Source organism: Bos indicus x Bos taurus, chromosome 12 (genome assembly GCF_003369695.1).
Source record: "Bos indicus x Bos taurus breed Angus x Brahman F1 hybrid chromosome 12, Bos_hybrid_MaternalHap_v2.0, whole genome shotgun sequence".
Lineage (NCBI taxonomy): Eukaryota > Metazoa > Chordata > Mammalia > Artiodactyla > Bovidae > Bos > Bos indicus x Bos taurus.
The window spans coordinates 21,096,465-21,110,128 of record NC_040087.1 but is presented as its reverse complement, the minus strand read 5'-3'; the positions used below and the strand labels follow the sequence as shown (position 1 = coordinate 21,110,128).

At 41.0% G+C, this 13,664-nt stretch overlaps 1 protein-coding gene across 1 annotated transcript; it reads right to left on the bottom strand.

The window, feature by feature from the left end:
- Window positions 1–764: 764 nt before the first annotated feature.
- Window positions 765–6,940, bottom strand: CCDC70 (coiled-coil domain containing 70). The gene is made up of 2 exons (XM_027557085.1): window positions 6,921–6,940; window positions 765–1,638 (listed from the first exon to the last, which is right to left on the bottom strand). Exon 2 carries the CDS (start codon window positions 1,556–1,558, stop codon window positions 890–892), a length of 669 nt encoding a protein of 222 aa, XP_027412886.1. The 5' UTR covers window positions 1,559–1,638; window positions 6,921–6,940; the 3' UTR covers window positions 765–889.
- Window positions 6,941–13,664: the final 6,724 nt, after the last annotated feature.

Sequence of the window (13,664 nt, the reverse complement as noted above, 5' to 3'; positions counted from 1 at the left end):
ATGCCACACCCCTTTCTCATGCTACAGAGAATGGGAAGCGAAGTTTGGTGGAAATCTGGAACGGTGAGCAGGTGAGTCATTAAGGGATGCTGTCTGTGTCTAAATAGCCTGCCAGGTGAGGAAAACCCACGAATGAAATGTTAACACCACTACAGCCTCCAAGACTGCCCAGTTGCTGCTACTGCTAAGTCGCTTCAGTCGTGTCCGACTCTGTGCGACCCCATAGACGGCAGCCCACCAGGCTCCTCTGTCCCTGGGATTCTCCAGGCAAGAATACTAGAGTGGGTTGCCATTTCCTTCTCCAATGCATGAAAGTGAAAAGTGAAAGTGAAGTCGCTCAGTCATGTACGACTCTTTGCGACCCCATGGACTGCAGCCTACCAGGCTCCTCCATCCATGGGATTTTCAGGCAAAAGTATTGGAGTAGGTTGCCATTTCCTTTGCCAGGCAAGACTGCCCAGAGTGGAGGAGAAATGACTACCTCAGAACTGGACAGAGGCAGAGATGTTTCTGCCCTTCTCTGGTCCTCCCTATCTCTCGCTGTCGTTGTCTGAGCACCTGCCCCCACTTCATTTCTGACTCTTTCAAGGCGAGCCCAGGGCCTCCACTCACACCCACCCACTCCTGCCGGGTTCACCGGAACTGCCGGGGCCCCAGCCCTAGGGACAGCAGTTATAGCCCATGGAGGATGTGACAGTGACCTCGGAGAATCACAGGACCTGGGAAGATGCAGCTGGCCCTCCCTACAAAAGTTGGTTTTCCAGACCTCTCCTCAGGACTTTATTAGATCTTTTGAAGCCAGGAGACAAATAAGAGCATATTTTTTTAGGCATGTGGGGGTCACCCTGAGTGTGACTCCACTTGAGTCCCAATCCAGTGCCTCTTGTGCTCACGCCCTACCCCGGGAGGAGGCTGGTGATCGGGGCCTGCCGCTGACGTGGTGGTGCCCGCCTTCCAGCACCTGCTGCTCCACAACCGGAACAACCCCTTCCACCCAGGCGGCCTTCTCCTCCTCCCAGAGGGCATTCTCCTCCTCCCAGAGGGTCTTCTTATCCTCCCAGAGGACTTTCTCCTCCTCCAGAAGGGCTCTCTCCTCCACCCACAGGGCCTTTTCTTCCTCCCACAGGGCCTTGTCCTCCTGAAGGAGGTTCCGGTCTCTTTCCCACAAGGCGTTGTCCTCCTTCCAGAAGGCCCTGTCTTCCTTCCAGAAGATTCGGTACTTTTTCCAAAAGGCTTTCTCTTCTTCCCGGAAAGATTTTTCCATTTCCCAGAAGGCTTTTTCCTCTTTCCAGAAGGTTTTCTCCTCTTCCCAGAAAGGCCTATCCTCTTCCCAAAAGCCCAAGATCTCACCGCGGAAGGCACGCATCTTGATCCGGAAATTCCACATCTCTTCCCGGAAGTCTTCAATCTTCTCCCGGAAGTGTCTCATCTCCTCGCGGAAGGCCTTTTCTTCCTGGAGCTTGTGGATTAGTTTCTTTTGGCGAATGCTGGAGGAGGAGACCACCAGCGAGCGGAAGCAGGCAAGCCCCATCCATTTTCTCACCTTGAAGGGAAACATAGTCCCGGTTGGCCTGGATGGCGGGATGGCTGTGATGGAGGACAGGGCCACTGGCCAGGATCAGGTCAGCTGGTCCAACCCTGTGGGGGCACGGGAAAGAACACACCCTTGAATATAGCATCCCAGAGGGCAAGCCTTCGAGTCTGTGTGGCACTATTGAGATTTTTTTTTTTTTTAATCTTACATCTTTTTTACATTTACATGTATCTCTTCTTTTGCAAATTCTTTTCTCATTTAGGTTATTACAGAATATTGAGCAGATTTCCCTATTCTACACAGTAGGTCCTTATTGGTTACCTATTTTATATATAGCAGTGTGTACATGTCAACCCATCCCTCCCCCCATCCCTTACCCCATGGTAATCATAAGTTGGTTCTCTAAGTCTGTGAGTCTGTTTCTATTTCGTAAATAAGTTCATTTTATCTTTTTTTGTAAGGTTCTACGTATAAATGGTATAATATATGTCTTTCTCTGATTTACTTCAATTTGTATGATAATCTCTGGGGGCATCCATGTTGCTGCAAATAGCATTATTTCATCCCTTTTTATGATGAGTAATATTCCTTGGAAGAAAAGCTATGACCAACCTAGATAGCATATTGAAAAGCAGAGACATTATTTTGCCAACAAAGGTCCATCTAGTCAAGGCTATAGTTTTTCCAGTAGTCATGTATGGATGTGAGAGTTGGACTGTGAAGAAAGCTAAGCGCCAAAGAATTGATGCTTTTGAACTGTGATGTTGGAGAAGAGAGTCCCTTGGACTGCAAGGAGATTCAACCAGTCCATTCTGAAGAAGATCAGCCCTGGGTGTTCTTTGGAAGGACTGATGCTAAAGCTGAAACTCCAGTACTTTGGCCACCTCATGCGAAGAGTTGACTCATTGGAAAAGACTCTGATGGTGGGACGGATTGGGGCCAGGAAGAAGAGGGGACGACAGAGGGTGAGATGGCTGGATGGTATCACCAACTCGATGGATGTGAGTTTGAGTGAACTCCGGGATTTGGTGATGGACAGGGAGGCCTGGCGTGCTGTGATTCATGGGGTCACAAAGAGTCGGACACGACTGAGCGACTGAACTGAACTGAATATTCCATTGTATGTATCTATCACTTCCGCTTTATCCATTCTTCTGTTAATGGATATTTAGGTTGCTTCCATGTCCTGCTGTTGTAAGCAGTACTGCAGTGATACCGCAAGGATACAATGGGGTGCTTGTATCCTTTCGAAATATGTTTTCCTCTGGATATATGCCTAGGAATGGGATTGCTGGATCACATGCTAGCTCTGTTTTTAGTTTCTTAAGGAACCTTCCTGTTGTTCTTCATAGTGGCTGTACCAGTTTGCATTCCCACCAACAGGGTAGGTGGGTTCATTATTAGGAAATTTTAACCATTGTTCTCTTTGTCCTCCTGGTTGTGTTTTTGAGGGACAAGCTTTGGTAGAGAAAGATGGTGGATGATCATGGCTTTGGGCTGAAGAGGTGGTCAGTACATTCAATGCTCAAGGCCACTGAAATAACAGGCCAACAGGGTCAGTGGTTCTCAACTAGGATGTCAGGGCACACAAGTGTGATATGATCAATTATAACATATGACAGTTTTGTTTTGCTTTTAAATAATCAAGTGCCACAGTCACATAGTGATTTATTTGTGTTACATCAACCAGAATATATCTGAGGTTTTGGCTCTCTCACTGGGGAATTGCTCGTCACCTTCTGATGGGTGTGCTCAAAGCAGGGGGCCACACATGGGGATGTCCTCTGTTACAAGCCATGTGGGAAACAGAAGATCAAACCCTTGGACCTACAGGAGTCAGTTTAGTAGGAGGGTCTATTTTGGGAATATAAGTTTGAAACCAAGATGTGAAAGAGGACGCAATGTTTTCTAGGATGTGGGAAAGAGGAACTGTTAACATGGTAGCCAGTAATAGTGAATAATAATGACACATTATGACCCAGCAGGTCCGCTCCCAGATATGTGCCCTGAGGAAACTTATGAACCATGTCCAGGTTATGTGCTCAGGAATGTTCAAGCAGTTCTGTTCAGAGGGCTCGGCAGTGTAAGCAGTCCAGTGACCATAGCAATAACATGGAGTTCAAATGTAGTGGTCTGTTCGTGCAGTGGAGAGCATAGCTACATGCGACCATGTAGATGAACCTTGTAAACAGAATGCTGAAAGAAAGAAGCTGGTTCAAAGACCTTGAAGGAAAATTTTCAAACAGGCAAAATTAAATTCTATTGTTTAGGGCAGTATACTTAGGGGATAACACGAAAGAGACAAGCAAGGGAGTTCAGTTCAGTTCAGTTCAATCGCTCAGCCGTGTCCGACTCTTTGCGACCCCATGAATCGCAGCACGCCAGGCCTCCCTGTCCATCACCATCTCTCAGAGTTCACTCAAACTCCCGTCCATCGAGCTGGTGATACCATCCAGCCATCTCATCCTCTGTTGTCCCCTCTTCCTTCTGCCCCCAATCCCTACCACGATCAGAGTCTTTTCCAATGAGTCAACTCTTTGCATGAGGTGGCCAAAGTACTGGAGTTTCAGCTTCAGCATCATTCCTTCCAAAGAACACCCAGCGCTGATCTCCTTTAGAATGGACTGGTTGAATCTCGTTGCAGTCCAAGGGACTCTCAAAAGTCTTCTCCAACACCACAGTTCAAAAGCATCCATTCTTCGGTGCTCAGCTTTCTTCACAGTCCAACTCTCACATCCATACATGACCACTGGAAAAACCGTAGCCTTGACTAGATGGACCTTTGTTGGCAAAATAATGTCTCTGCTTTTCAGTATGCTGTCTAGGTTGGTCATAACTTTTCTTCCAAGGAGTAAACGTCTCTTAATTTCATGGCTGCAATCACCATCTGCAGTGATTTTGGAGCCCAAAAAAATAAAGTCTGACACTGTTTCCACTGTTTCCCCATTTATTTCCCATGAAGTGATGGGACCAGATGCCATGATCTTAGTTTTCTGAATGTTGAGCTTTAAGCCAACTTTTTCAGTCTCCTCTTTCACTTTCATCAAGAGGCTTTTTAGTTCCTCTTCACTTTCTGCCATAAGGGTGGTGTTATCTGCATATCTGAGGTTATTGATATTTCTCCCAGCAGTCTTGATTCCAGCTTGTGCTTTTTCCAGCCCAGAGTTTCTCATGATGTACTCTGCATATAAGTTAAATAAGCAGGGTGACAATGTACAGCCTTGACGTACTCCTTTTCCTATTTGGAACCAGTCTGTTGTTCCATGTCCAGTTCTAGATAGTAATTATATAGGAGGTTGGGATTAACATATAGGCACCATTATGTGTAAAATTGGAGAAGGGAATGGCAACCACTCCATTATTCTTGCCTGGAGAATCCCATGGACAGAGGAGCCTGGAGGGCTACACAGTCCATAGTGTTGCAAAGAGTCGGGCATGACTGAACAACTAACACACACATTCATAAAATAGATAACCAACAGAGACTGACTGTATAGCACAAGGAACTCTACTCAATATTCTGTAATAACCCAGATGGGAAAAGAATCTGAGAAAGAATAGAGATGTGTGTGTCTAACTGAATCACTTTGCTGTACACCTGAACCTAACACATCAGCTCCAATATAAAAAAAAATTTTTTTAAAGATAGTAATTACTTGCGTGTGAGGGAGGGGTTGGGGAAGTAGGATACTAGGGGTTGTGATTGGGTGGGTATATGAGTGGGCTTCTGAGGGGCTAGTAGTCATATTCCAATTCTTTATTTGGTGGCACTGGCGTGTGTATCATTTTTTAAAAAGTGCTAAGTTGTCTACGGATATTTTATATACTCCAGTAAATGCTCTGTATTTCATAGTGAGATAAAAGCTTGGGAGGGAGGAAGAAATAAAGATAGCAGGGAGGAAAGAAGGATGGAAGGAATGAGGGAGGAGGGGAGGAGACGTCCACACACTGCCGTTATCTGATGTATCAGGTATCGGAACCATCCACAGAAATTCCGGCTACAAAGGTGGGCTAGAGATGAGGAAAAGGTCTGAATGTGGGACAGCAGTTAGAGTGCAGGGAGGACAAGGGCTTGGATTTCGACGTCGAGCTTTCTGGAAGCATCCTCCAGGGTCTGGCCTCACACAGTGGGCCTTGCCAAGCACCACAACACCATGGAGCATCATGAATCCTTCCAGGAGATTTACAGACTTTCTCCCTCTTTTTCTACTCTCTGATTCAGGAGCAGGGAGTGAGGGAGAAGGAAAGAACACATAGCCAGAGTGTGTGTGTGTGTGTGTGCGTGTGTGCCTGTGTGTATGTGAGAAAGGGAGAGATGACGTTTGTATCCAGCATTGGACTGATAGCAAAAATATTTAGCAACTTGGTTGCTAATTTCAAATGAAATGTTCCCTCCTCATGCAACCCTACAGCTAAAAGAAAATGTAGACACCCACAGAAAGAAGCAAATGTAGAAACATTGGACATTGTCACTGAAGACAATAATCTATTTTTCAAAAGACAACAAAACAAAGTTTACAAAGGTCTTCTTTTCTGTGTGGGACCTGTCTGTCCCCAGTGAGTCCCCTGCACAATAAACATTTGTGCAGGCTTCTCTGTCTTTCTTCTGCGGCATTTCCTGTACATCTCCCAATGCAGAAAGTGCAAACGTCCTCCCTACCCACCTTACCCTCGCCTCGCCTGCCACCTTCCTGCTAGGAACACTTCATCTCCCATCTGTCTATGCTGCGTTTAGCACAACGTCTGGTACATAATAGATGTTCACTAAACATCAGCTGACTGAATGGCAGTCTTTCTGGGTTAGAATGTTGGAAAAAATTTATCTCCAAAGTTTTCCTTATTACCACTTCAATTATCTTTGAGAAAGAGATAAAATAAGTACCATGTCAAATACATAGTTTGCCCATTTAGATATAAAGTACAATATAAAACTGTAAATGTGTCTATATGGGTATAAAAACATGAGTCAAAGACACATCTCTAATTTTCAATCTTATAAGTCAAGGCTGCTGCTGCTGCTGCTAAATCGCTTCAGTTGTGTCCGACTCTGTGCGACCCCATAGACGGCAGCCCACAGCCACCCGCCCCACCCCCCGTCCCTGGGATTCTCCAGGCAAGAACACTGGAGTGGGTTGCCATTTCCTTCTCCAGTGCATGAAAGTGAAGAGTGAAAGTGAAGTCGCTCAGTCGTGTCCGACTCCTAGCAGCCCCATGGACTGCAGCCTACCAGGCTCCTCCATCCATGGGATTTTCCAGGCAAGAGTACTGGAGTGGGGTGCCATCGCCTTCTCCGAAGTCAAGGCTAGGAACTTATTTTTAAAGGAAATGTTATATATCGCTATGTTTATAACTAACCCTACCCAATCTAAAGCCAACAGTTACTTACTGCTTAGCTGTTTCCCAACTGGGCAAGTTCTGCAGCCCTCAGAGGGCAGGCAGTCATTGTCACATCAGATCTCTAGTGATGTCACTTTGACAGGCTCCCCTAACACTGTTTGCAAAGACCCCTCTGTTCCCTCTCAGTCCTCACTCACAGGGTGGAGAGGGCCCAGATGGGACCCCAAATGAGAGACTCTAAAGAGTGGAGGAAGAACCTGGAAAGACTTCATTTTCCATCTTTGACTTCATCAATAGGCTGGCATTGTTGATGCTTGCAAATGATTGTTACCTCACATTCTACCTGGATCGTGTCCAGGAGCAGTCTTCCAGAAAATAACATTCAGTGGAGTGGGGAGAGGGTTGAATGTAATGAATCATTTCTTTGCTGCTTTCAGGATTCCCTCTTTTTCTCTCTCTCTTGACAGTTTGACTGCGATGTGTCTAAATGTGGGCCTTTTGGGTTTGTACTGCTTCAAGTTTGTGGAGCTTCTTAGGTGTAGAAATTTGATGCAGATTTTCCTCACATTTGAGAAGTTTATGGCTATTTCTTCAAATATCCTTTCTTCCTCTTTCTTTCTCTCCTCTCCTCCTAAGATTCCTATCATACATATGTATCCGTATCATATGTAGCTTGATGGTGTTCCACCAATCTCTGAGGCTCTGTTCATTTCTCTTCACTCTTTCGCCTTTCTGTTGCTTAGACTGGATCATCTTAATTGACCTGTCTTCAAGTTCACTGATTCTTCCTTCTGCCAGTTAAAATCTGCTGTGAGCCCCTCTGTTTTTCATTTTTAAGACCAGAATTTCTATTTGGTTCTTTTCAAAAAAATAAATTTTCTTTATTGATACATCATTCTCATGCTTACTTTCATTCTTTAGGCATGGTCTCCTTTAGTCCTTTGATCACATTTATAACAGCTGTTTCATGTCTTGGTCTAGTAAGTTAACATTTGCACTTCCTCAGAGACAGTTTAACCAAAAAGAAAATAACTCAGAATCATAGTTTCTATTGACTCCCTTTCCTCGCTGAGTATGAGCCATTCTTTCTTGTTTCTTTGCATGTCATGACAGTTTTTGTTAAAAAGTGAACATGTAAAATAATATAATCTTAAATATTATAATGTGATAATTCTGGAAATGAGATTTCCCCCTCATCAAGTTTGTTGTGTTTTTGTTATTATTACTATTTGTTTAGTGACGTTTCCTGGATTAATTCTATAAAGTCTGTATTTTTTGTTGCCTGTGGCCACTGAAGTCTGCTTGATGCTTAGTGGTGAGCTAATAATTGAACTAAGAAAATGGTTATACTTTGGCCACCTGATTTGAAAAGCCAACTCATTGGAAGAGATCCTGATGCTGGGAAAGATTGAAGGCAAAAGAAAAAGGGGGCAACAGAGGATGAGATGCTTAGATAGCATACCCGACTCAATGGGCATGAATTTGAGCGAACTTCAGGAGATACGGGAGGACAGAGGAGCCTGGTGTGCTGTAGTCCATTGGGTCACAGTGTCTGACATCCTGTCCCCTTACTTAGTCATTCTAAGATTCCTAATTCATTGCTTTTTTAAAATTTATTTTTTATTGAAGGATAATTGATTTACAGAATTTTGTTGCTTTCTATCAAACCTCAACCTGAATCAGGCATAGGTATACATATATCTCCTCCCTGTTGAACCTCCCTCCCATCTCCCTCCCCACCCCACCCCTCTAGGTTGATACAGAGCCCCTGAGTTTCTTAGCCATACAGCAAATTCCCGTTGGCTGTTTAATTTACATATAGTAATATGTTTCCAGGTTACTCTTTCCACACATCTCACCCTCTCTTCCCCTCTCCCCATGTCCACAAGTCTACTTTCTGTCTGTTTCTCCACTGCTGCCCTGTAAGTAAATTCTTCAGTACCATTTTTCTAGATTTCATATATATATGCACTAGAATATGATATTTATCTTTCTCTTTCTGACTTACTTCACTCTGTATAATAGGTTCTAGGTTCATCTACCTCATTGGAACTGACTCAAATGTGTTCCTTTTTATGGCTGAGTAATATTCCATTGTGTATATGAACCACAACATTTTTTTTAATCCATTCATCTGTTGATGGACATCTAGGTTGCTTCCATGTTCTAGCTGTTGTAAATAGTGCTGTAGTGAACAATGGGATACATGTGTCTTTTTCAATTTTGGTTTCCTCAGGGTGTATGCCAGGAGTGGGATTGCTGGATCATATGTTGGTTTTATTCCTAGCTTTTTAAGGAGTCTCCATACCATCTTCCATAGTGGCTATATTAATTTACATTCCCACCAAGAGTGCAAGAGCGTTCCTTTTTCTCCACACCCTCTCCAGCATTTATTTTTTGTAGACTTTTTGATGATGGCCATTCTGACTGGTCTGAGGTGATATCTCATTGTGGTTTTGATTTGCATTTCTCTAATAATGAGCGACGTTGAGCATCTTTTCATGTGTCTGTTAGCCATCTGTATGTCTTCTTTGGAGAAATGTCTGTTTAGGTCTTTTCCCCACTCTTTGATTGGGTTGTTTGTTTTTCTGGCATTTAGTTGTATGAGCTGCTTGTATATTTTGGAAATTAATCCTTTGTCAGTTGTTTCATTTGCTATTATTTTCTCCCATTCTGAGGGTTGTCTTTTCACCTTGCCTGTAGTTTCCTTTGCTGTGCAAAAGCTTTTAAGTTTAATCAGGTCCCACTTGTTTACTTTTGTTTTTATTTCCATTATTCTAGGAGGTGGGTCATAGAGGACCTTGCTTGGATTTATGTCATCGAGCATTCTGCCTAAGGTTTCCTCTAAGAGTTTTATAGTTTCTGGTCTTACATTTAAGTCCTTAATATACTTTGAGTTTATCTGTGTGTATGGTTTTAGGAAGTGTTCTAATTTCATTCTTTTCATGTAGCTGTCCAGTTTTCCCAGCACCGTTTATTGAAGAGGCTGTCTTTGCCCCATCATGTATTCTTGCCTCCTTCGTCAATTATAAGGTACCCATAGATGCATGGGTTTTTTTCTGGGCTTTCTATCTTGTTTCATTGGTCTATGTTTCTGTTTTCATGCCAGTACCATACTGTCTTGATGACTGTAGCTTTGTAGTATAATCTGAAGTCAGGAAGGTTGTTTCCTCCAGCTCCATTCTTCTTTCTCAAGACTGCTTTGGCTATTCGGGGTCTTATGTGTTTCCATGTGAATTGTGAAATTTTTTGTTCGAGTTCTGTGAAAAATGTCACTGATAAATTGATGGGGATTGCGTTGAATCTGTAGATTGTGTTTGGTAGTATAGTCACTTTCAAAATATTGATTCTTCCTACCCAGGAACATGGAATATCTCTCCAGCTGTTTATGTAATCTTTGATTTCTTTCATTAGTGTCTTATAATTTTCTGTTTACAGTTCTTTTGTCTCCTTGGTTAAGTTTATTCCTAGATATTTAATTCGTTTTGTTGCAATGGTGAATGGGATTAATTCCTTAACTTCTCTTTCTGATTTTTCATTGTTAGTATATGGAAATGCAAGTGATTTCTGTGTATTGATTTTGTATCCTGAAACTTTGCTAAATGCATTGATTAGCTCTGGTAATTTTCTGATACTCTCTTTAGGGTTTTCTATGTACAGTATTGTGTCATCTGCAAATAGTGAGAGCTTTACTTCTTCTTTTCCAATCTGGATTCCTTTTATTTCTTTTTCTTCTCTGATTGCTGTAGCTAGGACTTCCAGAACTATGTTGAATAATAGTGGTGAAAGTGGACACCCTTGTTTTGTTTCTGATCTTAGGGGCAATGCTTCCAGTTTTTCATCATTGAGAATAATGCTAGCTGTAGGCTTATCATATATGGTCCTTACTGTGTTGAGGTATGTTCCTTCTATGATAATTTTTTTAAGAGTTTTAATCATAAATGGGTGCTGAATTTTTTCAAAGGCTTTTTCTGCATCTGTTGAGATTATCATATGGTTTTTATCTTTCAATTTGTTAATATGGTGTATCACATTGATTAATTAGTGTATACTGAAGAATCCTTGTATCCCTGGAATAAACCCAACTTGATCATGGTGTATAAGCTTTTTGATGTGTTGCTGAATTCTGTTTGCTAAAATTTTGCTGAGGATTTGTGCATCGGTGTTCATCAGTGATATTGGCCTATAGTTTTCTTTTTTTGTGTTGTCTTTGTCTGGTTTTGGTTTTCAGGGTGATGGTGGCCTCATAGAATTGAGTTTGGAAGTGTTCCTTCCTCTGCAATGTTTTGAAAGAGTTTTGGAAGGATAGGCATTAGTTCTTCTCAAAATGTTTGATAGAATTCTCCTGTGAAGCCATCTGGTCCTGGGCTTTTGTTTTCTGAAAGATTTTTTATCACAGCTTCAATTTCAGTGCTTGTAATTGGGTTTCATAAATTATGAAATTGTTCATAATTTATATTCTTCCTGGTTCAGTCTTGAAAGATTGAACTTTTCTAAGAATCTGTCCATTTCTTCCAGGTTATTGATTTTATTGCCATATTGTTGTTCATAATAGTCTCTTATAATCCTTTATATTTCTTCATTTTCTGTTGTAACCTCTCCTTTTTCATTTCTAATTGTGTTGATTTGATTCTTCTCTCTTTTTTTCTTGATGAATCTGGCTAAAGGTTTGTCAATTTTGTTTATCTTCTCAAAGAACCAGCTTTTAGTTTTATTAATCTTTACTATTGTTTCTTTCTTTTTCATTTATTTCTGCTCAGATCTTTATGATTTCTTTCTTTCTACTAATTTTGGGTTTTTTTTTTATTGTTGTTCTTCTTTTTCCAGTTGTTTTAGGTGTAAAGTTAGGTTGTGTGTTCGATGTTTTTCTTGTTTCTTGAGGTAGGATTGTATTGCCATAAACTTTCCTCTGAGAATTACTTTTGCTGCATCCCATAGGTTTTGAGTTGTCGTGTTTTCATTGTCATTTGTTTCTAGAAATATTTTGATTTCCCTTTTGATTTCTTCAGTAACCTGTTGGTTATTTAGAAATGTGTTGTTTAATCTCCATGTGTTTGTGTTCCTTACAGTTTTTATCTAGTCTCATAGCATTATGGTCAGAGAAGATGCTTGATATGATTTCAATGTTCTTAAATTTACTGAGGTTTGATTTGTGACCCAAGACATGGTCTATCCTGGAGAATGTTCCATGTGCACTTGAGAAGAATGTGTATTCTTCTGCATTTGGATGGAATGTCCTGAAGATATCAGTGAGATCCATCTCATTTAATGTATCATTTGACTTGTGTTTCCTTATTAATTTTCTGTTTTGATGACCTGTCTATTGGTGTGAATTGGGTGTTAAAGTCTCTTACTATTATTGTGTTACTGTCAATTTCTCCTTTTATGTCTGTTATTGTTTTTCTTATGTATTGAGGTGCTACTATGTTGGGTGCATAGATATTTACAATTGTTATGTCTTCCTCATGTATTGATCCCTTGATCATTATGTAGTATCCTTCTTTATCTCTTGTAATCTTTAAGTCTTTTTGTTTGATATGAGGATTGCTACTCCAGCTTTCTTTTGCTTCCGATTTGCATGGAATATATTTTTGCATCCTCTCACGTTCAGTCTATATGTGTCTTTAGGTCTGAAGTGGGTTTCTTGTAGACAGCATATATATGGGTCTTGTTTTTGTATCCATTCAGCCAGTCTGTCTTTTGGTTGGAGCATTTAATCCATTTACATTTAAAGTAATTATTGATATATATGTTCCTATTGCCATTGTGTTAATTGTTTGGGGTTGATTTTGTAGATCTTTTTCCTTCTCTTGTATTTCTTGACTATATAAGTCCCTTTATCATTTGTTATAAAGCTGGTTTTGTGGTACTTAATTCTCCTAACTTTTCTTGTCTGTAAAGCTTTTTATTTCTCCATCAATTTTTGAATGAGATCCTTGCCAGGTACAGTAATCTTGGTTGTAGATTTATCCCTTTAAGTACTCTAAATATATCCTGCCATTGCCTTCTGGCCTGCAGAGTTTCTGCTGAAAGATCAGCTGTTAAGCGTATGTGGTTTCCCTGGTATTTTGTTTGTTGCTTTTCCCTTGCTGCTTTTAATATTCTTTCTTTGTGTTTAGACTTTGTTAGTTTGCTTACTACGTGTCTTGGCATGTTTATCCTTGGGTTTATCCTGTATGGGACTCTTTGTGCCTCTTGGACTTGATGGACTATTTCCTTTTCCATGTTGAGGAAATTTTCAACTATAATCTCTTCAAAAATTTTCTCATACCCTTTCTTTTTCTCTTCTTCTTCTGGGACCCCTGTAATTCGAATGTTGGTGCATTTGATATTGTCCCAGAGGACTCTGAGACTATCCTCAGTTCTTTTCATTCTTTTTACTATATTCTGCTCTTCAGAAGTTATTTCCACCATTTTATCTTCCAGCTCACTGATTCATTCTTCTGCTTCAGATATTCTGTTATTGATTCCTTCTAGAGTATTTTTAATTTCAGTAATTGTGTTGTTTGTCTCTGTATGTTTATTCTTTAATTCTTCTAGGTCTTTGTTAATTGATTCTTGCATTTTCTCCATTTTGTTTTCAAGGTTTTTGATCATCTTTACTATCATTATTCTGAATTCTTTTTCAGGTAGTTTGCCTATTTCCTCTTCATTTTTTGGACTTCTGTGCTTCTAATTTGTTCCTTTATTTGTGTAGGAATCCTCTGCCTTTTCATTAATATATATTTTTTAATTTATTGGATTAAGGTCTCCTTTTCCCAGGCTTAAAGGTTGAATTCTTTCTTTATTCATT

Coding starts and splice junctions, on each gene's coding strand:
- CCDC70 (XM_027557085.1), bottom strand. CDS start 1,558: ATGTTTCCCTTCAAGGTGAGAAAATGGATGGGGCTTGCCTGCTTCCGC.